Source organism: Caloenas nicobarica, chromosome 2 (assembly GCF_036013445.1).
Source record: "Caloenas nicobarica isolate bCalNic1 chromosome 2, bCalNic1.hap1, whole genome shotgun sequence".
Lineage (NCBI taxonomy): Eukaryota > Metazoa > Chordata > Aves > Columbiformes > Columbidae > Caloenas > Caloenas nicobarica.
Genome location: NC_088246.1, coordinates 143595314 through 143621385, shown reverse-complemented (window position 1 = coordinate 143621385; position 26072 = coordinate 143595314). Strand labels below are relative to the sequence as shown.

Genomic DNA, 26072 nt, shown 5'->3' with positions numbered 1-26072 from the left:
GTGGCACAGAGTCATGTGTGTTTGATCATGACTACGTTAAGCAGAAGGAATAAACTGTTCAAAGTTAAAAACAAAGCATTTCTTTCCATTTTTAAAATAATATATGTTTTTTCCACAGGGGGGTAGTTCCTTTCAGCCAAAGGAAGAAAATGCTAGAAAAGGCCAGAGCGAAAAATAAAAAACCGAAGTCTAGTGCTGGTATCTCCTCTATGCCAAACATAACTGTTGGAACCCAGGCAAGTGCAATTGTCACAACTGGCATTTTTACACTGTTGTATGATGAGCTTACAGCCTGTTCTTAAAAATAGGTTCTGTTAGTGTTGCTGTTGTTTTAAAAGTATGATTATTGCTGCAAACATGGAGGAACAAGTTGTACTCATACAAAATACTTCTGTTTTAACTTACCTACTGATTCTGTATTTTGAGAGGAAGCACAGAAATACGATTCTCAGTAGAGCACATAGCTTAGTAAATGATTTATCATTTAAGTCCTTGCTCTGTTAGCATCTGGGTTTGATTTATTTAGGCAGTGGGATAGGCCTTTGATTTGATGCCTTTACCAAAAAGGTTAATAGCTGATACAGAGATGTAGGATTCTTTTTGTGATTAGTATTAGAACTAGTGTGAGGCAATCCAGCTCTTTCCCAGGGAGAACATTTCTTCTGGTTCCCCATCCATTCTGATCAACTCTAGGATGAGCTGTTGTTTTTTTTTTTTTTTTTTTATTGGACGAATTGTTCTTTTTGTGATTGAGCAGCTAAGCACTATATATTAAACACTTGCCCTGCTAAAGCTGTTGCTTTCAGCTGCAAATTGCACAACAGCCTCTTTTTTTTTTTTTTCCTAGGAAAGTGCATAGTACATCAGGCTGAGTTTCCCCTTTATCTAGTTCCATAAGTTTTCTTATTTTTTTTTGACTATTACATATGTCACCAAGAAAATGCACGCATATATGACTTCCTTCAGTATAATCCGTTGTTCTCATAGACATAAATATTTCTGTTGGTAGGTGTGTTTAAGAAATAACCCCCTCTATCATGCTGGAGCAGTTGCTTTTTCAATCAGTGCCGGAATTCCTAAAGTGGGTGTGTTAATGGAGTCTGTTTGGAACATGAATGACAGCTGTCGATTTCAGCTTCGGTCACCTGAGAGCTTGAAAAACATGGAGAAAGCTAGCAAAACTACTGAGGCAAAGTAAGTCTGGAGAACACAACGCATACAAGCAGAACGTTTATTTGATATTCTGTTGAATTGGTGATAGATTAAAAACTTAAAAGAAGGAAGGTCAGGTTTTATCAGTTTGAACTTCTTTAAGGATTCTAGCTTTCTCGTAAACGCTGCTAAATATGCAGGAATGCTCAGTGCAGGAAAGGCATCTCCGTTGTGTGAAACAACGATGGAAATGTGAAATGTGGAAGGAATATTAAGTGAAGACTTTCCTGCAGCATTTCATAAATTTTCCAAGATTTTGTATTTGAATAATTAAAAGTGGTTTTATTATGGAACTGTTTTCAGACCCTTCTTCATGGCATTGAGAGACCTGTTTCAGCCTTTCCATACTTTGCAAAAAAACATTGGGTTGACAATAGTCAGTTAAATTTTTCTTAAAACAGATTTAAACAAAAGCTTGAACAAGTTCAGCAGTTCTAGGATTTCAGGTTACTCTATAAGGGTAATATTTCTTCCAAACTTCAAATGAAGCACACTTAAGAATGTTTATTCTCTGTAATATTTTATCTTTGCTCAGTTTATGTTATGAAGCTAGTCCCTGATGAAGCAGCATAGCACCATTCCCAGCATTGGATGTATAGCCTTATCGGTTAGGGTGGTCATTCACAAGTATGGAATTATTTCATAAGAGTATTATTAAAGGAACATGGCTGAGATGCTGACACTTCATCTATTGTCATGGAAAAGATTTCACCTCTTTCTTTCTTCATTCTAAGTAATGCCTTTTATTCTAGACCTGAAAGCAAACAGGAACCAGTGAAAACTGAGATGGGTCCTCCGCCCTCTCCAGCTTCCACTTGTAGTGATGCATCTTCAATAGCAAGCAGCGCATCAATGCCATATAGTAAGTAATGTGTAGCTCACAGTAACATAAAATATTTGTATATCTAAGAAGTTTTCATAAAGGGCAATTCTACAAAGATTTTCCATTAATTTCAGAATCCTTTTTGGTCTTTCATTCTGAACTGCAATAAATATAAAGACTTTTGTAATAGACTGTAGATATTAATCAGTGAATTGTCAGTGTTAAATGTAGTGTAAGCAGTTACTACTTGATGTAATGAGTGTTTAAGCCAGCATAATACTTGGTTCTCAGAATCAGAAGTGTCTTTCAGGAGGTGATCAAGAGGAAGTCAGAAAATGAAGTTGTTTATATTTAATTGCAATATGATAGTGTGTTTCTTTACAGCCCTGAAGTTGAGCTTGTTTGGGAAAATTCGTTTTCAGATTAAGCTGTTCTTGGACAGCTTGTCTTGCAGGTGAACTTCAGTGCATAAAGCAGTAGTTTAGTCATCTATTAAATAAAATGTCCAAAACCAGACATTCTTGACTAACATACAAAAGCAGTGAGAGAAATTTTATAGTACAAGTTGTACTAAAAACCTAAAAGGCTGCGTGAGAATTCATGTAACTGACTTCTTAAGCACTTTTTTCTCCATTTAAACTCATACACTTAGAAAGGGTTAATTACAATGCCGTCATTTGAAGAAATCTTCTCTCCGCTCCTGTTTCTTCTAATTGTTCGCATGCAGCAGTTTTAAAAAGTATTCATCTAGAGAATAAAATGACCTCATTCCATGAAGAGAATCTTGTATGCCCAAAACTTCAGTACTAATTAATTTTACTAATAGTGTCTTCTGCTACCGATTTCTTCTCTTTTGCAGTTTTTTCACCTGTAATTTTTCACTGACTATAACTTCACTTGAGATTTTGAACTAGTATTTGAAGTTAACTTCACAGTTAGCTTAGAGGTTCTCTGCTTCTTACTTTAAATATATTGATAATTATACCATATACTCAATTCAGGAGATGAAAAGTTCTCGTCAGTGTTAATTTAGCCATTTTACGTATTTAAATTTGATCCTGAGTATACTACAGTTGCTGTTCAGATCATGTCTTTGCAGCAAATGTAACTATCTTGCTATTAGCCCAAATAGTTATTTTCTGCCTCATTTGCTACTCTTCTAGGCATTTACCAAAAAATCCATATGTAGTGGGCAAGCAGACTTTTTGTAAGGGTGAGATGAAGCACTGTAGCAGGGCTGGATGAAAGGTCTTACTGTGTCAGCCTTGTCACTGAGAGCATGGATATCTGAGCCTTGCCAAAACAACTTCTTGTATTCTAATTATTTTGCTTAAATGTCCTTAAAAAATCCTTTGTTTATCAGATAGGCTTTACCTAGTGCTAATTTCATACAAAACCATGAAAGTGGCATGGTATACTGTTAGGTAGCTCTGACTTTCCATGGTTTTAAGGTTAGATTCTTGTTAATCTCTTGCTAATTTCTAGATTTGAAAGTTGATAGTATATTTTGGGGAGGAAGGTGTGGTGTTTACTGAATATTGCATTTTGATGTTTTGTTTAAATATTTCAAGCTTTTTTTTTTGCTAATTACTTTTTTTTCTCAGAGCGTCGACGATCTACTCCTGCCCCAAAAGAGGAGGAGAAGGTGAATGAAGAGCAGTGGTCCCTGAGGGAAGTTGTATTTGTGGAAGATGTTAAGAATGTTCCTGTTGGCAAGGTTTGTCTAAAATACGCTGCCCCACCATCTTTGGGGAGGGAGAAAAACAAATTCCTTTTAGAGAAGCTGAGTGTTGAGAGTCATAGTTTTGCAGATGCTTGAGGATGTTTCTGACTAGTATGACTTTTGTTGCATTTTTCTTTGTCCATTAACACAATGATAGTAATAGACTGAATGCATTGTGAATAAAACAGGGTATTCTACTTGACTATATTAGCTTCTGGATTTCCTAGGGTATGTTAAATATTTGGGGACTGTGCCCTTTCTTAAGGTGTGTTTCTCTTCTCCCCTTCCCCTGGTTATAAATTTGAAACTTCATAAACAAGATTTCATATGCCCTGCTAGACACTGACTGTTCAGAATCTTCCATTTTCAGAAGCAGCCCAAATTTACAAAGCTTTTGTAGCAACATTTGATCATTAAAAACCAAAAAAATTCTACATGTCAGACTAGAAGCTGGTTGAATCATTGGCATGAGACTTCAGGCTTTTACAAGTTAGTCTGATTACCTTAAAAAAATCTAAATGTACATTAATTAAATTTTGTGACTAAATCAGGATTTTTCTCCAGAGTGTTGTCTTGCAGGTCTCAATAGAAATCTGTCTTTGTATAGTCTATATCAGAGTTAATGTTCATGAATCTTTTGATTAGGTCTGAATTTGAAATTTTTTGATAGTATTCTTACAGCCACTGGTGATGCTCTGCTACTAGAACGAGAAACTCTGATACTAGAGTGAAGTTTCAGCATATGGGGAGCAAGTGCTCTGACATGTCCACAGTAATCTCTGTTACAAAAATCTGCTAATACTGTCAGTACATCCTTTTCTCTATCACACTTGATAGGCTGCACCTAGCTAGAGAAATTGGGAGAAAACATGGAAATGCCTGGATTTCTATTACTTACAATGTCTTGAAAATTTGCAAGATGGTTTTTATTGTCAGGCACATTTAGATGAAGTTGATTACATCTAGATCCTTAATATTGCTTTGTAAGCATTTTCTGTGTAGAAACTCTTGAGAAATTAGGGTCTAATCAAGACTGATAGTTGCTTGTATCTGTTTTTGATCAAGACTGAGAGCATAGTGAGGTCTTATTTATACTCAAAACATTGTCTGTCCTTCCCCCCACTCCTTCCCCTCTTAGCTTTGTTTTCCTTTTGAGAAAATTACAGTCTCCACTGGAAACTCTAAGGGCCCTGCCATTTGGTGATAGCATAAGATGTTTCTATATCAAGGAAACCTATTTTGACAGTTCTGATTAGATATGCATGGCAGCAACTCTTTAGAGAGGCTTACAGTCTCAGGACTGACTGTGTTAGTGTGGGGTTGAATAACTTCCATTTCCTTGAGGGGCAGAGAAAGACACAGATGCATGAAGTGTGTCTGGATAGAGTTGTCTGTATCCTCCAGTCCTAAGGGACTCTGGAGAACTTTATTATTGAGTGTAAGGAGTAAGTAATAGACCCATAAACCAACACTTCTTTTTTCACTATGCACAGTCATCTTGGGGAATGAGCACTAAAACTCTGCAACAGAGGCTTAAAAAATTTTTAGATGGGGCCAAAAAAAGGAGTAAAGATTAAAAGAGTGATTTCCTGTTTCTTGTAGTACAAGAGCTAATGGGCACTTAAAGAAGTAAGAGGCTCAGCATAGATGTTTTTTGTTGAATTGTTAGCTCATGTTTGTAACTCATTGCTATGAGAATAGTGTTTATTTCCAAAAGCGATTGGACAAATTAATAAGGGAAAGGTCTATCCAGGTTATTAAACATGAAGCTGTCCTGCTGTTTCTGGTAGGTGGAACCTGGAAAGATACCAGAGGAGTATCAGCAGGAGCTTCTCTAGTCAATTGGTGTTGGTTCCTGTTGGGTGTAGGATATTGAAGTGGAGAGGCCTTTGATCTATTTCATGATGCCTATGAAGTCATTAAGAAATCCAAGTTTTTGAGAGCTCAGTAATTTGAGCAAAACAACAAGGCTAATGACCAAGAGCTGTAGAACTTTATCACTGATCATTGTAACCATTTTTCTTTTCCTGATGGTCTGGTTTATTTTGAAGCAAATTGACCTAAACAGTCTTTATGCAAAGCTTTTGGTAAAACTGTGATGTCTTCTGCTTGTAGGTGCTAAAAGTGGATGGTGCTTACGTTGCTGTGAAATTTCCAGGCACGTCCAGTAATGCAAACTGTCAGAGCAGTTCTAATTCAGATCCAGATCCTTCTTCTCTTCTTCAAGACTGTAGGCTGCTCAGAATAGATGAATTGCAGGTACATCTTTGTGAAACATTGAGAAAACAAACAGTATTTTGAAATGTCAGCACCGTGTGCTTAATTGCATCTTTAAATTTTTACCTATGTTTTCAGGTTGTAAAAACTGGTGGAACTCCAAAGGTTCCTGACTGTTTTCAAAGGACACCTAAAAAGCTGTGTATTCCTGAAAAAACAGAGATCCTAGCAGTAAACGTAGATTCAAAAGGTAAGCAGGACTTACCCTGTAAGATACTCTATTGGATCCTTTATTACCTGTCTCTCTTCTTAGTGGAAAACAACTACTGTCAAACCTAACATAAACAGTTGTTTCCATTGATATTATTAGTAAGTCCTTAGAAGTATATTAGCTAGGAGTTCTTTTACTGGATCTCATCAGTAAAAGACGCTAACTTTTTTTCTTTGTGTATCTTTGAAGGAGTGCATGCTGTTCTGAAAACTGGGAACTGGGTTCGATACTGCATATTTGACCTTGCCACAGGAAAGGCTGAACAGGAGAATAACTTCCCTACTAGTAGCATTGCTTTCCTGGGTCAGAATGAGAGAAGTGTCGCTATTTTCACAGCTGGACAGGTTTGTGGTTTTGTATTTCAAATCATTTATCCTCACTGCACTTCACTTCTGTCATCTTTGAATGGGAAGGTACAGCCTTTTGTAAGGCTTTTCCAAAGACTGGCAAAGAATAGTTCTTCAAATGGGTCATGAAAGATGTGATGCTACAACTGATATTTTGAAGGCACAAGGGGAATAGCAATCTAAGTCACTTAAGCAGTTTTAATAACCTTACTCAAATTCTGCTTTGAATAAAAGATTAAAAGGGAAAAAAAACCCAACTTGACCGAGTAGTTCCTGTGTTAGTGTAAACTTCTTATCTAGCTATATTTTGAAATTGGGTCAGGTCAAAATCCACTCTTGAGAACAAATGGAAAGGTTAACAAAAAAACCTTGTATTTGTTACTAAAAATGATATATCAAGGTTTTGTGCAACTCTTTCTACTATCCAATGTTAAGTATCCTATTTTATCTGATTACATAGCTCAATAGTTCAGGCATCCATGTGAAGAGCTGAGAAAAATACAAAGTCATTTTAGTAACTTCCACAAACACAATATACTTTGCTTAGGATAGTTGAAGGAAACATTTTTGGTAAAAGTACTTAATTTGTATGTATCATTTCCATATATTTAACTTTCTTTGGAGCATTTAAGTAATCTAAAAGTATAGGTACTGTATGTTTAGTAATGAATGCATGTCATAAAGAAGGTACTTTTAGTAGTATTTACTATGTTGAGCACATTTCAGGCATTTGAGAAAGGGGATCTGATATGATGTGCCACTTGTAATGGTAAGAGACAATGGCGTAAATGAGAATTTTAGGTAAACTGTTCTCATTGTCAGTCAAACAGAACTGGGAACTTCCCTTTTGGGAAGGATAATATTTATAAATTGTGGATACTTAACGTTAAAACTTTTTTTCCCAAATATAGGAATCTCCTATTATTCTTAGAGATGGAAACGGTACAATCTATCCAATGGCAAAAGATTGTATGGGTGGGATACGAGACCCTGACTGGCTTGATCTTCCACCTATTAGTAGTCTTGGAATGGGCGTTCATTCCTTAACAAATCTTCCTGCTAACTCGACCATCAAAAAGAAAGCTGCTATTATCATTATGGCTGTTGAGGTAAATTATTTCCTTTACTGCAGAACTATGTGCTTTTTTTCCTTTTGCTTTTATAAAGTTACTCTTAAAGCAGCTTTGTGTTTAGATAGGGAGTTGTATTTTCACTGTTTCAAAGAAACTAATTTCAGCAGAAGATTCCCTTAGAAACGTGGAAGAACAAACACATTTATGTAGTAAAATGAAAGTTCTGTTTTGGGAGTACATGACTTCTGTATCAGGCTTTTAACTAATAGTATTTTTTGTAGGCGTTACTTTTAAAATGGTTACCTTTTTATGTATACTACCAATACACAATTTTATTTGTTTTATGGGTGCACAGTTTTTCTGAGGGATCCAACATGTTTCTTCTGAATGCAGTACTTTTTTTTTTGAACTTTTTTGAACTGCTTTTACTTACCACTTTTTTTTTACCTTACATATGGACCATATATTAGGAAATCCTGAGAGTCAAGCGAAATGGGTTTTTTGTTTTGTTTTTTTGTAGAGTTCTGTAGTCATATGTGGTGCCGTATGAGTTGTTCTGCTGTGAATTTTTATATCCTGCTCGTAGAAACTTGTCAGTGATTTGGTGCAGTTTAGTTAGATCTGCTGTGTGCTATGCTGCCACCAGGAGGTATTGTGTACCTGTTAGACCAAGATTGCTTTCTCAGAGGAGTATTCAACCACTGTGGAAAAGCTTGTTACATATGGAGTGAGCCTCCCAGACCTTGAACAGCTTCAATTTGTTCACTTCTCAGCCTATGTATCACTTGTTTAAGATGAATATGTAAGAGCTACTTAATGTAAACACCTTAGATTTTTCAGTTGTACCATGTTTCCCATGTTACATGGAGCCATGAAATAGATTTGATCTATGTTAAGAACCCAGCTGTGAAGCCAAAGGCATACTTTAGTGAGCCTGGTAGCTTCCACTGCTTAAGCCTGACTTTTAACTTGCCTGTGCCTGAACGTGTACTGTTTTCTGTTAAAAACCAGTGCTATAGTTGAGGTGATGTGTATTCTCAACAGTTCCTGCACTGACTTCCAGTGAATATACTAGATTTAGACCTTGCCATTAATTTCAAAAAAGGAAAACTAGAAGTACTTAGGAAAATTGTATGTCTGCATTATGTATTTTAAATTGTTAAAATATTTTATTCTTTTGAGTACAGAAACAAACTTTAATGCAGCACATTCTCCGATGTGACTATGAGGCTTGCAGACAGTACCTGATGAATCTTGAACAAGCAGTTGTCTTGGATCAGAATCCACAAATGCTGCAGACGTTCCTTGGCCATAGATGTGACGGAAACCGTAATATTCTGCATGCTTGTGTTTCTGTGTGCTTTCCAACCAGCAACAAAGAAACTAAAGAGGAAGAGGGTGAGCTCAACAATATCATGAAAATCATTTGAAAATAAAGTTTTTATGTGTTTTCAAGAGTGTTTGAAATAAAGGCTGCATTCTTCCTATATGGTTATGTCAAAATTTAGCACCTAAATGTGTGCTAGCCTTTCAAAGGTGCTGAGACATTTTTATTACTCTTATGAAGTTTTATAAGAATTCGATAGTTAAGAATACTAAGCTGTTTTTATTGATTGTAAAAGACAAACTTTTCACAGCCACGTATTAATTTTAGATTAAAACCAGTAGTTTTCCGCCTTTATATCACTAGTATCCCCATTATATCACTAGTAAACTTTTAAGGTAAATGGTATTTAATATTTTTCAAGTGTTATAGTGTATGTTAATTCCTCCAATAAGAAGTGCTACTTGCAGTCGACATGTATTAAGAAATGTGAAAGAATGACTTTCTCTTAATGCCAGTTACTGACACCATTTAAAAATGTCAATTAAATACCATTATGTAAAAACTATGTTAGCAGAACAAGGTTGCTAAGTCAAGCACTCAAAAATTAGGAAATGCCAGAATTAAGTTTACCCATGTGCTATGCATGGGTATGCATTGTGAAATGGTCTTTAATTACACCGTCATACTATTTTTTCCACAGGACTACCTCATTCAGTGCACAAGATGGACGGTGCTCACCGAATGGGTAGCTATTCAATATTTCTTTTTATCCTCATCATTCAGTGTGTGGCCCCATTCCTTACTTACTGCACACCATACAAACCCTGCACTGAATAATGAATGAACTTCCTTGTGGGACTTTTGTATGGTGCTGTCATTGAAGTTTAGTCGTCTATAGACCGTAATTGTTTCACATATCCCTATTTATAAAATGAGGGTAATGCTGCAGCTTCCTCATCTCTTGAAGGTGGTACAGCTTGAAGTTTTTCTGTATTCAAAGCTATTAACTAGTTTTGAGGGTTCTGTTTGAGAAGTGTAGGGCCTGATCTCATTTTTTGAGTAGATGTTACTTCAAAACGCTTTATTTCAGAGCTGTTCTGTGAATGTTAATTATTTCTGTGAGTCAGACACCTTTTGGTGTCCAGAAATGAGTAAAATGTTTCACGATCATCTGTAAAAACCTGTTTCACAAAGTTCTGTGTGCTGTTAGATGTGGCAGAAATAAGTTCCAGTTCTCCAAAGTGATATCGGGTGGCATTTACCACAGGACAATGCTTTCTCCTCTCCTTGTCAAGCTGTTGCTACCTTACTACACACCTTCCAAATTTTGCAGCAAACAAGGCATAAACAGCTTGCTCATTGTACAACCCTTCATCTTCAGTGTGTCGTCCATCCTGTGCACTGATTGAGGCAGGGGTCTTGTTGGGGGGGAAGAAAAAACCCTAACCAAAAAAACCCACCCAAAACAAATGAACAAAATCCTACTGTGTAACTGAAGATTGTTTTACAATAAGCACACAAGGAAGCTGAAGTAAGGATGCATGGGCAAACGTAATCTGACTTTTACTAATTTGAGTGCTTGTCTTTGCAACCTTGGATATAATTTAACTTTCTGAAAAATGAAAAATGTGAACCTGATACTTTTAACACCCCTCTGCCTCTCTCTTTCACCTCACAAAAATTGTCTTTAAAGGGATTCATATCCTTAGGTCCAAATTATAGTCACCTTCCACTTTAACTGTTAGCAATGGAAATTAGGACAAGCATATTTTCTGTGTATCATCTGGAGGTCAGTGGAGACTAATGTTACTGTCTGTAAGTTATACAGTTATCTGTTAAACTGTAAGAGATGTTTGATTTAGGAGTAAAGGCTTCAATTCCAGACTCCAAATGTGATGTTCCTTAACACTTACAGAACATACTGTCACTTCTGAGCTAGTCCCTGCCTGAGATCCTTCACTCTGCTTCGTATGGATTCTTCCTTAAGTGCTGGAAAGGGAATATTGAGGGCAGGGCTAAGTTGATTTTGTTCTCTGATCCTGTCCCTAGTTTTGCCATAGCTCCTGCAGCATTGGAGAAAGGAGTTGCAGGAAAAGTGGCCCCAGACCTGCAGAGCTGGGGGAAGGCTGCTCTGTTTCTCTGTGATTTGGTATCTCCTCCATCTTGCCAATAGAAAGGATCTTGGAAAAGACAGGTCCAAAAAAATGTCAGAGTTAAAGAGTTATGATGCTAAATTTCAGATAACTTTACTGAACTTTACCTACAAATTGAGATTTTTCTGGATAATTGAGACAGATTTCATGAGACAACAGAACAGCAAATTATCCTTAGAGCCATGGCATTTACAGCTGATGGGTCTCCAAAAATGAATACTAATTTCAGAAGTGGAACAGCTAAATTCAGTTGCAGTTTAGTGTGGGACCAAGAATAGGTGAAATCTTTCCATTGCAGAGAACAGTTGTGTTGCTTGAAGGATCACTCTCAGAGAGCTGTGACCCCCTGTAAGGAGTCCAGAAGTACAGTGAGATGGGTCATGAGTTAAGAGAACTAGTGGATCTTAGAAAGCAATATGACACAGATAGAACGGCAACTCATTTAGAGCTACAGGTCGACTAGTACAGAACTAGGGAGCATAAGAGTAATATTATGCTGAGTGCTTGATAGTCACCTGTTGTGGGTAGTAGGTGATTTTTGTCTAAGAAACCTGCACATGCTTGAGAACAAGCAAAATCTAAGATCTCTGCTGCTTCAGGTGGTGATGAATAGAAGGATCTAAAGAATAAACATGCTGTAAAAGCTGACAAGCACTGTCAAATTACCTTATTCTATCAACTCAAAGGTATTAATAGGTACATTCCTGTTTGGGTGGGAGAGGCAAATTATCCTGGTCTTAGTACTGTCGGTGGAGAAAATCTGAGTACAGAAGATGGTGACTGTCAGTTTGAAAAGCCTTTAAAGATGAAGTGAGCACTAGCCATAGCAACCTTGAGACGTGTCCAGAAAGAATAAGTGGAGTCATTTAAGGAATTTTTTTCTTCTTTCAGATATATACATTTTCCTTCTATTTTGTACCAAAAATTATCATTAACTTTTGAAAGGAAGATTGCCCCTCTCCTGACCTGTATCATGCTGAAAGTGAATTTTCTTTCAGTTCTTTTTGGATCCCTGGCTTTAGTGATTCATAATTTGCTGTGTAGTGGCTATACGTTCTCCTAAAGAAGCAATGACTGTTACTCTGTGCAAACCTTGCACAACTGACTGATGCTTAATCTATGCATTTATCTTGCAGATAAATAAATTAGGTCTTTGATTTGGGTGTCTGCTTCAGGTTGTACTGAAACCGTACAACTAGGCATTTCTTTATATTCTGTATAGCACTTGGCACGATTTGGCACTCATTGTGACTAGGACCTTTAGCTGTTATGGTGCTTAGGGTTTCAAATGTTAAAAGAAATGCTCTTTCTTCTGATGTGAACTGATTGTGCCACCTTATTATACTCATAACACAGTTTTCCTAAGCATGCTCATATGTAGATTGTGTATCTTACAAGCCCACAACTTTGCATTGTTGTTCATAGCCACTCATTGTGAAGTGCGATGTGTGTGTGGTTTGGTTTGGTTTTTTTGTGGTGGTCTGGGGGTTTTTTGGTTGTCATTACTTTTGAAGCCTTGACTCAGCAAGTGCCTGGAATCAGCTATGTGTAGATCCTTGTCTCTTGATGACAGTGAAAACTGAAAGCTTGTTCTGGAGTTTGGGTGCCTTGAATTTCTTTCCTTGATGGAAACCCAGTCAGAATCATGGTTAAGCTCATCCAAAAAAAAAATTTGTATGTGAACCTACTCTGTCCCTCTAAATCTTAAAAAAATTAAAAAAAAAAAAAAAAAAAAAATTGCTGGGAACGTTTCATGATTACTGACATTTCATTCTTTATACTCCTTCCTTTATAATTTTCCCAAGTGAAATTTTGCCACTAATGTTTTTCTTAATTTTTCAGAAGCAGAGCGCTCTGAGAGGAATACATTTGCTGAAAGGCTTTCAGCTGTGGAAGCTATTGCAAACGCAATCTCCGTTGTGTCAAGTAATGGTCCAGGAAACCGGGCAGGATCTTCAAGCAGCAGAAGGTAAAATGACTAATGCTTTCTCGTTGTTTTCTGTGTGCCAGTTTCCCTATGAATTACCAATCTCTTATTGTTTCTTTCCTTCATTCTAGTTTAAGAATGGGCTCTATTGCTAGATTAAGGTCAGATTTCACTTCTTCAAGCACCAAACTAGAGCTCTAGTAGGTTTTTTTTGAAGTGTTTTCTAGTATGAGAGCTGATAGTGGGATATTTCTAAACTACATTCTGTTTTCTGGAGCTGGGACATTGCCTTCTCAGTCGTAAAGTGGAAATGCTCTTCCTTCTGGGGTAAAAGGAATGTCAGATAGTGGTAATAATGCCCATCAGCTGCTCCTCCCTGCAAGAGGTGATGCCATGGTGACTAGAGGTGTGTTCTGGGCTCAAATGTGTCTTGATATGTTGCTGGCTGACTCTTCTACCAAGGCCGTTATTTTCTCTTGCAACAAAATGGAATACAGGAATGAAAAATACCTCTTTGCTTATTCTTTTCCATGCTGAAGAAAAGTTGAGATAAGAAGAGTTTGTTTTCCTTTTTTCAGTGTTCTTATTATAGATGAAAACGAGATAGTATTTTTATGTTGTTTTTGTATTCAGTTTGCGATTAAGGGAAATGATGAGGAGATCCTTGAGAGCTGCTGGATTGGGCAGACATGAAGCTGGTGCTTCATCAAGTGATCATCAGGACCCGGTTTCTCCACCAATAGCTCCTCCCAGCTGGGTTCCAGATCCTCCAGCAATGGATCCGGGTAAGTCTGCTCATGTATCATGTTAAACTCTAGAATGAGAGATTTAATAAAGGAATCAATGGCTTTTAAGGTGAATCACTTAAATTTCAGTGTGAGATTAAAATACCTATTGTCATTGAGGTAGCAAGACATGCTTTATGAGTTTACTGAAGACTTAAAAGCTATTTTTAAATCCAGTATGTATCTTTCTAACACTGGGGTCAAACTTCTCTAAAGTGTGTTTTGTAAAGTCGAGTTATGTTACTAATCTAGGAATGTTGCCGTTTGTAGGAAACAGTACCAATGAAATACAGACAACCTGCAGTGTGTTAGACATTGCAGAAAGCGCATATTGTTAGGGATGTTTTTATGTATTGATATACATCCTGCTGTTCTGTTTACTGAAAGATGGTGACATTGATTTTATCCTGGCCCCCGCTGTGGGATCTCTTACCACAGCAGCGACTGGCACCAGCCAAGGACCTAGCACCTCCACGATACCAGGTGAGGACATACGGCTTCTCTGATTATGTTTTAGAAGGAGAATGATCTCAAAAGCTGTCTTTGCTTGCACGGACTTTCTGCATATGAAAATGCCTCTTATCAGATGAAGATTGGCTTGAAGCAGAACTTCACAAGTGTGCAGAAAGTACATGAAGCCTCATGCTGTGTTTTATATAAAAACTATTTTTACCTGGGGAACAACAAATATGTAAAATATGGTAATCAGTATGAAATTGGGATTGCCATCTCTGTTTCAGAATATGATCTGCAAATGAAATTTACAGTACTTCAGTGAAATGTTGCTGAAAATGGCAAACCTTGAATAGTCAAGCTACTGATTAATCACCCCAGTGAAACACTGAATTACTTGCTTTTAATAGGTAGTCATTTTTTGAGGAAAAACAGTTTCTCTGCAATTTTTTTTTTCTCATTACAGGTCCTTCTACTGAACCATCTGTAGTGGAATCAAAGGATCGGAAGGCAAATGCTCATTTCATACTGAAATTACTATGTGATAGTGTTGTTTTACAACCTTATCTTCGAGAATTGCTGTCAGCCAAGTAAGGATTTTCATATGAATTCTCACTATCCTTTGTAATGTTTTATCACCTGAATTTTATTACACAGAAGCCTTTTTAAAAAGGTTATTTGAAGGCACATTAGTTAAAATGGAAAATGTTAGAATAATGGCTGCGTTTGCATCCTGCCATCCCTTAAAGTTGGGTCTAATTCACAGACGTAAAACACATAAGAATGTTTATTCACACCATGGTTTTTCTGTTTGCACAGGATTAGCAATGCTAAGTTTTCATCTATCTGTTTCCTACCTCTCCTGTTTATAACAAAAACTTTCAGTGTGTTTTGACTTGTCTGTCGTTTTTATCCATAGGGATGCAAGAGGCATGACACCGTTTATGTCGGCAGTTAGTGGCCGGGCATATCCTGCTGCAATTACAATTCTAGAAACTGCACAGAAAATTGCTAAAGGTACACCAGTTTCACGAATTATTAGCGTGTGGCTTCCTCCTAAAGTTTGGCATGTGTGGAGATTCGTTATTGACAGCGCTGCTTCTTTGTGTGAAATTATGTGCTTGAGCAACTAGTGATGGTGATAAACACCTCTTTCCAAAACACTGTGTTGCTGCATATTTTGGAAAATTTGCTATTATGGAGTATCTGCCTCTTTTGTAGTGTGTATATTATGATAGATTTCTATGAATATTACTATTTTTGTGTTCTTTATAGTCTTTTCAGTGTTTCATTGCTTTACAAACATCAGTGGATAAAGGTACCATTTTTCAGTAGAACAAAGGTATCACCTGGAACTTCTTTGAATTGGCAAAAAAAGATCTGATAGAGCAGTATGCCAAGCTAGAACCTGTTCCTGAAAAGACTTCTAAACAAACACGTTTTGAGACTCTCTTTTGATGTTGGTATTTGTTCAGAAGAAATACGTGAAGTTGAACTTAGGGAGAAACTTAAGATGATTAGAACTGTGATCTAACAAGGTCTGTAGGACTGTGTGTATTTCTTATAAGAATAGTGCCCGTAAGTTATTTTTTAATCCATCAAAATGGTGATTCACTGAGTTGATTAGAATATCACTGAATTTAAAACTGCGAAAGAGTTGGTGATTGTGTTTTTCAGTCAGGAATTTGCAGAAATACCTGTAATGTGACAAGCAGAAAGCTTTCACAAAAAACTGTGACGGAGATTTTATTCAAACTTCTAAGCCTGTATGGGATTTCGTAATGGCAGACATCTGTCAAGTATGGTTTCTGTTGGTGGTTTTTGTTATTTTGGGTTTTTTTTTTTTAAACACTGGTATTCTATTCTTTTAGCTGAAGCAACTTCAAGTGAAAAAGAAGATGATGTGTTTATGGGAATGGTTTGTCCTTCTGGTACAAATCCAGATGACTCTCCATTGTATGTTCTGTGTTGTAATGACACATGCAGTTTTACGTGGACTGGTGCAGAACATATTAACCAAGTAAGGCGCCTTTTTTTTTTTTTCAAGTAAATAATAGTGTGTTTCAACTGTGTGTTGTGTTAGTCTACTAATCTAATTTTTATTAATGTTGCATTGTTTTAATTACTGTAACTTTTAAGTCTGGTGTAGCTATTGCCTCCCATAATTGCTTTGTACTCTCAAAGCTGGCTGTGCTGGTCAGAATATGGCTGTTTATGAGTGTGGCTTTTCCCCTCTGGCTAGCTTTGGCAAAAATTTTGATGGAAACAGCTCTTTGAAAACACTGAGTATTCTAAATAACAACAAATTTTCACTTTCTAGAATTGACTTTCTTCTAAGTGAAGGTATCAGTTTGAACAAGTGTAATTTTATTATAACCTGTAATGCTGTGAGATTGCAAGCACTGTAGGGAGAAAACTATTTATAATATTTTTGGTAATTTTTTTAGGATATATTTGAATGCCGAACATGTGGCCTATTGGAATCTCTTTGTTGTTGTACAGAATGTGCAAGGGTCTGTCACAAAGGACATGACTGCAAGTAAGTATTGTGTTCTGTTTCTTATAATTAATATTTTGTGGTTTCATTTATTTACTGATAGTTAATAGGCTTTTTCCTTGGTTGAAGTGTTCAGCTATTAGAGAGCAGTAGATTAATAAAATATTTAAAATATCTTCTTTTCCTTTTGCTATGTAATATTTATTTTATGGGTCAGAGTTGGAAGCGTAACCTGAAGCAGTCTTGTACTTTTCACTTTGTAGAAGTTAGAGTAAATGAGTAAGTCAACTACCCTCAAAATGCTTAATGTTCTAGGAATAAGATATCTAAATAATACTATGTTTTCATTTTGGGTGGCTCCAGGAGTCTGCTGAAGACAGTGAATCCTGATGACAGACCATTCTTGTAAACTTTTCTGAAAGAAGCATAGCATATTAATCTCTTAAGATCAACTGTAATAAAGGGAGAAGTGAGCCAGCAGTCAAATGAACACTCATGATGTATCTGATCAATATGGCAAAAGCTTTGAAGCTGCAGATGTTTTGTGCCACTGTTAGAGGGTGTGAATGTTACAGCATTAATACCCTAGCCATAAGAAGCTAACAGACACAACTATAAAGATATTCTCAGCATTGTAACTATTGCTGAGATTTTACTGCTTATTGTAAGGATTTCCAACTTTACTTTCTTGGCTGGAGGCTATTTTGGGGAAGAATGAATGGTCTTGGGTGAGTTTTACTAAGGCACTATCAAAAGCTCTACAGCAGGGGCGTCGAACTCATTTTCACTGGGGCCCACATCAGCCTCACGGTTGCTTTCAAAGGGCCAAATGTAATTTTAGGACTGTATAAATGTAACTACTCCTACATTTATTATGAGTTTGACACCCCTGCTCTGTAGTGAAACTGCCCTCTTAAAACAAGAGTAGGAAACAAGAATAGCAAACACCAAGTGTTGCCACATACAAACTCTGCATTTCTTTTTTTAAGCTAGGTTTTGACATCTTGCTGCTATAATAAACAGGAATGTAGCAGGAATCTGATTGTGTACCCAAACACCCTCAGCCTGTGTAGGAAATACTTGGTGTATTACTGATCAGTGGTGCATCTCACCATTTATGTTTCTTCTAGGCTCAAACGAACATCTCCAACAGCCTACTGCGATTGCTGGGAGAAGTGCAAATGTAAAACACTAATTGCTGGACAAAAATCTGCTCGCCTTGATCTTCTTTACCGCCTGCTTACTACCACTAATCTTGTTACCATGCCAAATAGCAGGCAAGTTCTTATTTACAATGACTAGGGCAGAATAATTTATATTATTTTTGAATGTGTGGTGCATCATATGTCCACTAATCAATTTTTCATTGCAGGGGAGAACATCTTCTGCTGTTTTTAGTGCAGACAGTTGCAAGGCAAACTGTGGAACACTGCCAGTACAGGCCACCTAGAATTAGGGAAGATCGTAATCGTAAAACCGCAAATCCTGAAGGTAAGAGCTATTACAGTGAAATAAATAGCAAATTCCATATTTTGGTATCTCTCTCTTATGTTGCTTTTTGTCTCTTCAGATTCTGATATGCCTGATCATGATTTAGAACCTCCTCGATTTGCCCAGCTTGCTTTGGAACGTGTTTTGCAAGACTGGAATGCACTGAAGTCCATGATCATGTTTGGCTCCCAAGAAAATAAAGACCCGTGTGTATTTACAAATAGTTGTCAATGTAAAATTTGATCTGATATTTGAGACCTGCTGACTTAAATAAAATTTATTTCCTTTCTTTTTTGTTTTTTCCAAGTCTTAGTGCAAGCAGTAGGATAGGTCATCTTCTGCCTGAAGAACAAGTTTATCTTAATCAGCAAAGTGGAACTATTCGCCTGGACTGTTTTACACACTGCCTTATTGTCAAGTGTACAGCAGACATTTTGGTGAGCACTCAGTTGTGTTTTACATAGATTTTCTGAATAATGTGATATTGTAGCATATCTCAATTGATACGCTTGGAGACTAATTTGAAAATAACTTCGAATTAGTTGTAGTTTTGTGAATTTATACTGTTATGACCATGGTCTCCCTTTGAATCTTAATCTGTCTTGTTTCATGCTTCTAAATTATACACCATTATTGGGTTGTAATGACCTGTTTCTACAGCTCTTAGATACTTTGCTGGGTACTCTGGTAAAGGAATTACAAAACAAGTACACTCCAGGACGCAGAGAAGAAGCTATTGCTGTCACAATGAGATTCCTGCGTTCTGTGGCAAGAGTGTTTGTCATTCTTAGTGTGGAAATGGCTTCCTCCAAAAAGAAAAAGTGAGTGGTGGGGGTGGGTGTGTTTTGGTTGTAGTGGTTTTGGTTTTTAAATTTAAATCTTTATTCTCTTAATAAATTAATTGATACAAATCAACAATAGGCAGAAACATCTGAATCAATTTGCAGTCCGTAGGCAGCATTGTGTGCAAAGATGCAAACTTCAAGATTGCACAATAGCTGCTGGTATATCATGTAGTTTTTTTAATACAACCCTTACTAAACTTACATGTTCATACTGAACTTTTCTGTTTAAAATGTTAGGATTTTTGGAAGGAGAGTTTTTTAACATGCTAATCAAAATTACAATCTGTGGTTGTTTGCCAGTAGTAGATTTAGATATCCAGCCTTAGACTGGAATTATTAAATGATAAATGTTGTTAACTGACTTGAATAGCTGTGCATATTGTTACTATACACGCTCAAATGCCTGTATCTGTTAAGGATAATTGTCCTGACTTTTTGAAAAAGAATATATATTGCCATAAAGCTTTTTGTAAAAAAAATACATATTTGACCTTTTTTTTCTTAATATTTTTTTCCTGTAGCAATTTCATTCCGCAGCCAATTGGAAAATGTAAACGTGTATTCCAGGCATTATTGCCCTATGCTGTTGAAGAGTTGTGCAATGTAGCAGAATCTCTCATTATTCCAGTCAGGATGGGAATTGCACGTCCTACAGCACCCTTTACTCTTGCTAGCACAAGTATAGATGCCATGCAGGGAAGTGAAGAACTGTTTTCTGTGGAGCCTCTGCCACCCAGACCATCGTCTGACCAGTCTAGCAGGTAAAATTTGCTAAATCTCTCTACTCGTTCTTTTCAAAGACTCCTTAAAGGTGGTTTTGGTTTGTTTTTTTGTTACCTTTCCATTAACAGAAGTATGGTGAGGCTTCTTATTCTGGCCAAGCATTTTGGAAGCATTTGCCTCCTGACAAATTTCTATAATAATTTAGGTTCGATCATGTTCAGAGGTCCAAATCCACTTTTTTTCTTTTTTTTAAAGTTCTAGTCAATCTCAGTCATCCTACATCATAAGGAATCCTCAGCAAAGACGGATCAGCCAGTCACAGCCAGTTCGTGGCAGGGACGAAGAACAAGACGATATTGTTTCAGCAGATGTGGAAGAGGTCAGTTTTCTCTTTTTTGTACTTTTTTTTTCTTCTCAGGATGGTACCTGATGCGTTAGCATGCGGTTTAATATCTGAAGCAGAAATCCATGCATCAAGACCTCTGATTTGCAGAAGACATTGCGTAGTATTTTGTGAAGTCCTACTGTGCCATAAGGACTTCGTTTTAACAGAGCTTTGTAATTATTGTTTTTTATTCAGTGATATTTAGTCATTTCAGAGTGTGCTAAGTGCCTTGCATTTGATGGAATTACAGTATGATTTAGAATACTAATAAGTACATCTGTAATTTCCTTTATATATAATCTTATGCTATATTATACCTTACTGTTAAAACACTACTTAAGTCTTTCAGCACATGGGTGCTATGATGTAGGTTCTATTAGAGAACTAGAGTCTTTTACTGCAATGTTAGCTCTTCAATATTTAGAAACTAATTCCTGGTTTTGTAGCCAGTTGTTACCCTTGCAGCATCAAAATCTAATGTCCAAGGCTGTATTTTATTTGTGGGCCTGATTTTTCTTCCACAAGACTGTGGACTATACAATCATGTACAACTGCTATGGCTTTAAATTTATTTTCTGTTCATATCAATTCAGTTGTGAGGTCATCTTTCTTACATGTGTGTTTTTGTTTCATAGTTTTAAAATCAAATTTTGCACTGAGTTTTTAAAAATATGTAGATTATCTCTGATGTAGAAGATATTCTATCAGAAAATTGTATTACTCTTTCGAGGTGGAGGTGGTTGAGGGGGTAGCTGGTGAAGAAGACCATCATGATGAACAGGAAGAACACGGTGAAGAAAATGCTGAAGCAGAAGGACAGCACGACGAGCATGATGAAGACGGTATGTGTAATGTACACCATGGACATTACTGCTTGGATTAACAAACTGTGCATCAAAAACAAAAGGCATCTTTGGAGTCACCAATGATGATTTCGAGACTTGCATGAGTAGAGAGAATCAAAGAGTTTCAGACTACACATCTTACAAAAGGACATGGTACAATTATAGATAACTTGTAGCAAACAAGTACATGAACATTCTTATTTTTCTCTTTCTGCACAAGTAGAAGATATTAAGGTACCAAATAATTAAACAAACAAAAAAACAACCAAGCAAAAAACCCCACAAAACAAAAAAACCCCACCACATATAAAACAACAACCAACCACAAACCCAAATGTTGTTATATGCTTGGTTAACAATACCTATTAAATTACAGTTCAGTATTTTGTAGACAAAATGAGTCCATTATGTATGAAAATTTCTTGCCGTTAATATGACTTGTCTTGTATTAGTTTGGGATTAGATGGGCCAAAGCTATGATTTAAACAAACAAATAGCTTATTCTCTTTCTGACTATGCGTTGCATTTCCAGCCAACCCATTTTCAGTACAGGAAATTTGTATATTCATTTATTGAGTATTCAGAACATTTATTTCTCAAAACTTAAGCTTGAATAGAACTTTTATTTTTTAATTAGATTTTTTTTTTTTTTTTTTAGTTTTCAGGTATTCGTTAGAACTCACTTGATACAGCATATGGTTAATTGTCCTAATACCTGTGCATGAAGAGTTCTGGAATCTTTTGTCTTGAGTAACTAGTACTGAATCCTTGAAGTCTTAATTTTCAGTGTGTGTGTTGAATGTGTACGTGCAGTACAGAGAGAGAGGGCCAGGGGTTGCTAATTGCTGGAAAATAAGAAAATATGTTCCAAGTATTGGTGCATATTTCCACTGCCTTTATGACCTCTCTCTGCATATCCATGAACCTTTTGCTATAGTCAGAGGCTCTGAGTTTTGATTAATGTGTCTTACGTGAGTCACAGCAGTCATTCTGGTTTTTTTATTTCTAAACATGAGATGTTTTTTATGTTGTTTTTATAGGCAGCGATATGGAGTTGGATTTGCTAGCTGCTGCTGAAACAGAAAGTGACAGTGAGAGCAACCACAGTAATCAGGACAATGCTAGCGGGCGCAGAAGTGTCGTCACTGCAGCAACTGCCGGGTCAGAAGCAGGTATGCCACTTGATCTTGTATTTAGTCTAGCTGTTTAAATTTAGATATTAGGACGAAGTTGTACAGGGAAAAGAAATGTGTTAGTGATTGACTATGGCTTTAACTAGGGCAGAACTGGCTTCATCTAAAAAAAATACTATTCTTTGCCTTTGGATCTGGACTGTATCCAGCACTCCAGAGGTATACTGGAGAACCTTGCTTCCCAACTAGATTGGACAGAACAAGGCTTACCTGGTTATGACATTTTAACAAATAGGTTTCCTTGTAATCTTATTTTCCTTTTTTTTTTTTTTTTCCTCTTCATCCAGCTGCTTCCCTCCTGTCTCCACCTTCCCTGCATTTCTTGTTTTTCCTTTGCTTTTCCTTTGCCTCTAATTGTAAGGTACTACACAGACTTTTTGGACAAGGAGATGTGCTCTTGTGGAGCTTCTGCACTCTTGTGAAGTGAAGTGTTTTCATTCATTTTTAATATAAAAGTTTGATATGGTTTAAAACACAAAACCTGACAAATCATTTTAAGACTTTGAAAGCAGCTGCCCTGTGGTCCGGTTTGGAAGCTTAATTTTTAGAACTCTTTGCCTGGGGGCAGAATCAGTGGAAAATTTTAAAATCAAATTATTTCTTAATTTATCTTCTGAAATGTAATTAATCTTACTGCGTTTTTGTGAAACCTGTGGAAAATTAGCAGTATGTTATAAGGATAATTTATAAAAGATTTTCAGCAGTGGTACTTGAATTTTTTTTAGTACATGTAGTTTCTTCTCATGGAAAAAGGTTACAACACTGAGGTGATACATGTATACATACACACAATGCAATTCTCAGTTACTGTTTGTTGCTTATTTTCCTCAATAGGAGCTAGCAGTGTTCCAGCATTTTTTTCTGAAGACGACTCTCAATCAAATGATTCCAGTGACTCCGACAGCAGCAGCAGTCAGAGTGATGACATAGAGCAGGAGACCTTCATGCTTGATGAGCCTCTGGAACGAACCACAAATAGCTCACATGCCAATGGTGCTGCCCAGGCTCCCCGTTCCATGCAATGGGCTGTACGGAATACTCAAAATCAGAGGACTACCAGCACTGCTCCTTCTAGTACGTCAGCCCCAGCAGGCAAGTCTGAGTAAAACGCACGCGTGAATGTCAGTTAGCTCTGGCTTTGTTTCTCCCTCTGTGTTTATTTGGTCTCTTAAGGATGAAATTTTATGTGTTTGTCTTAGAAGGACACTGCTGTCCTATCTTGACTGTTCCAGTTCTGGTTTTAAATTTTAAAAAAGGAAGGATCTGTTCTCGCTCTTAAGAAGATACGAATATGCTTACTGCCAGTAATTTTTTGCTAGTTACAGTTGTGATGTCAGTAATATTTTCAAGTTTATTTCTAGAAATGTTAACTATATCAGTCAACATAAAAAATATGCAGCAAGGATTAAATAAATTCATTATCATACCTTCTCTTTTGTTTAGCAAGTTCAGCAGGCTTGATTTACATTGATCCATCAAACCTACGTCGGAGCGGTACCATCAGTACGAGCGCCGCAGCAGCAGCTGCAGCGCTTGAAGCCAGCAACGCGAGCAGCTATTTAACATCTGCAAGCAGTTTAGCAAGAGCATACAGTATCGTGATACGACAGATATCTGATCTGATGGGGCTGATTCCCAAGTACAATCACTTAGTGTACTCCCAGATCCCAGCTGCTGTGAAGCTGACTTATCAAGATGCAGTAAACTTGCAGGTAAGGACATCCAAATCTCCATAGAGAAACATAATTTCAATACAGTTGGGTTTTTTAGGTAAAATCACAGAATTGTTGAGGTTGAAAGTGACCTCTGAAGATTGTCTAGTCCAAATTCCTTGCAGGGTCAACTGGAGAAGGCTGCTCAGGACAGTGTCCAGTTAGGTTTTGAATATCTCCAAGGATGGAGACTCCACAACTGCCCTGAGCAATCTGTTAAGTGTTTGACAACTGTGATAGTAAAATTTCATTTTCTTGAGTTTAAATGGACTTTCAATGTATTTTAATTTGTGCCTATTGCCTCTTGTCCGTCACTGGATATCACCGAGAACAGTCTGGCGCTCTATACTTTATACCTTTTTGTATTTATACACACTAATAAGATCTTCCTGAGTCTCTTTTTGAGTCTAAACTGTCCCGGCTCTCTCAGCCTCTCCTCATAAGAGAGGTAGTGTAGGCTGAAGTAGCTGTAATTACTAATTCCATTAAATTCATCATATTTCATATGTTGTTTTTAAAAGTGAATTTCAGTTGATTATTTTTTTCAACCAAGTCTGACTGGTATCTGATTAATACTTAAATTAGTATCAACTGCTTTGGAGATACTGGTGATCACTACTAGAGATCTTTTGCCCTTTTTCCCCACAGAGGTGTCACGGCCCCAAGCCTGACAGTGTTCAAGAAGAGACAGGACAATGCCCTCAGACACATGGTGTGAACTGTGGGGTTGTCACATGCAGGGACAGGAGTTGGACTCGATGATCCTTGTGGGTCCCTTCAAACTCAGGACATTCTGTGATTCTGTTCTTTTTGACTTGAACTGTTGAGTCTATAGAAGAAAAAAGTTAGTAAAGGCTAAATAATAAAATGAGATAAAAGGTTTGTACAGGTGAATGTAGTGTTTGTTGTCCCTTTTTCAGGGACATGATCATCCTTTCCCTGTTACGTGCATGTTTTTTGGCACAGTGCTCTTGACTGTCGGTTTTTGAAAGTATATGTAAAATGCATCTTCAGGGAAACTAGGTGAAAGGGAAGACTGGTGTCTGGCATGTACAGAAAGAAGTTACAGGGACTAACAACACAGAAGGAACTTCAGTATGTTCAGAAAGTATGTATCAACTTGAATGTGGGCATAGTGTGTAAAGTGAAATCATCTCTACTGGATTTAGTACAAAAGTCAACTGTCAGAATAATACCGCTGCTTTGGGGAGCCCAAGAAATCAGATGATGCTGGTTTTTGTTAGTAGTACTTTGTGCTGGGATGTGAAAACCAGATGACAATATATTTACTTGTAATTGAGCCACAAAATATTTGCATGGTTCTAGTTTCATAATGTGATGGAAGAAAAAGGGGGAAATATGCAGGGAAAGAAATAAGAGAAAATAGTTTTATTATGGAGGAGGGTAAAATCAATTTCTGTTCAGGAGATTCTTAGTGCAAAAATATTGTCTGTGCTGAGTGGAGGTTACCTTTTTGCCGGATGAGTGCACAGCAGAGCTGTCCGGCTCAGACGGCAAGAGATTTGTATCCGCATGTGAAAGCCTGACAGTGGAGGTGTCATTTGGATACAGATATGGAGCTGAGACAACATTTTGTTAGTTTAGTGGATACAAGAACATTTGAAGTGTGAGAGTGTTTTTGAAGACCAGAATGTAGAGGAATGAAGAAAGCAGACTGATGTTGGATAAAAACGAACCAACCAAAAATTACAGGTCAATGGAGTTAGCAAATGACAAGAAAAGCAGACTCCAGAGCCAGTATTGGGCACAGGTGAGGAAAAGACTGGACCAGGAGGAGAGGTTTATGTGCAAACATAGTTCTCTATGCAGGTCTTAACTTTGCAACTTACTCAGTGAAGGTGACAAGGGATGAAGAATCGTGAAAGATTTGTCTGGTGCATGGCATAGCAGGATGAGGGCTGTTAAAGCTACCAGAAAGTCAGGAATTGGACCAGAATCCCAAGATGTGCACACATGGGAGATGCTGGGTGGTCGTAAGGTGAGGAGGACAAGAGATGCCCCAAAGGGAGAGAGGGATGATGACAATGCTTTACAGACACCAAGGTATTA

General features: G+C 37.1%; 1 protein-coding gene across 10 annotated transcripts in view; it reads left to right on the top strand.

The window, feature by feature from the left end:
- Positions 1-26072, top strand: part of UBR5 (ubiquitin protein ligase E3 component n-recognin 5) — an 85408-nt gene that overhangs the window by 41944 nt on the left and 17392 nt on the right. For 5 of the 10 annotated variants that reach the window (XM_065627165.1, XM_065627158.1, XM_065627159.1 and 2 more), the window contains 28 exons: positions 119-236; positions 1010-1194; positions 1965-2074; positions 3640-3752; positions 5874-6017; positions 6114-6225; positions 6436-6590; positions 7505-7702; positions 8854-9064; positions 9694-9738; positions 12989-13115; positions 13707-13858; positions 14246-14341; positions 14778-14901; positions 15231-15328; positions 16183-16331; positions 16759-16850; positions 17939-18085; positions 18181-18299; positions 18379-18505; positions 18607-18736; positions 18960-19120; positions 19666-19905; positions 20123-20246; positions 20983-21094; positions 22138-22269; positions 23125-23382; positions 23734-24002. In XM_065627165.1, the coding sequence (XP_065483237.1) occupies positions 119-236; positions 1010-1194; positions 1965-2074; positions 3640-3752; positions 5874-6017; positions 6114-6225; positions 6436-6590; positions 7505-7702; positions 8854-9064; positions 9694-9738; positions 12989-13115; positions 13707-13858; positions 14246-14341; positions 14778-14901; positions 15231-15328; positions 16183-16331; positions 16759-16850; positions 17939-18085; positions 18181-18299; positions 18379-18505; positions 18607-18736; positions 18960-19120; positions 19666-19905; positions 20123-20246; positions 20983-21094; positions 22138-22269; positions 23125-23382; positions 23734-24002 (4048 nt within the window). The remainder of the gene's footprint in view (positions 1-118; positions 237-1009; positions 1195-1964; positions 2075-3639; positions 3753-5873; positions 6018-6113; positions 6226-6435; positions 6591-7504; positions 7703-8853; positions 9065-9693; positions 9739-12988; positions 13116-13706; positions 13859-14245; positions 14342-14777; positions 14902-15230; positions 15329-16182; positions 16332-16758; positions 16851-17938; positions 18086-18180; positions 18300-18378; positions 18506-18606; positions 18737-18959; positions 19121-19665; positions 19906-20122; positions 20247-20982; positions 21095-22137; positions 22270-23124; positions 23383-23733; positions 24003-26072) is intronic. The other 5 variants (XM_065627163.1, XM_065627162.1, XM_065627160.1 and 2 more) reach the window with 3 other exon arrangements.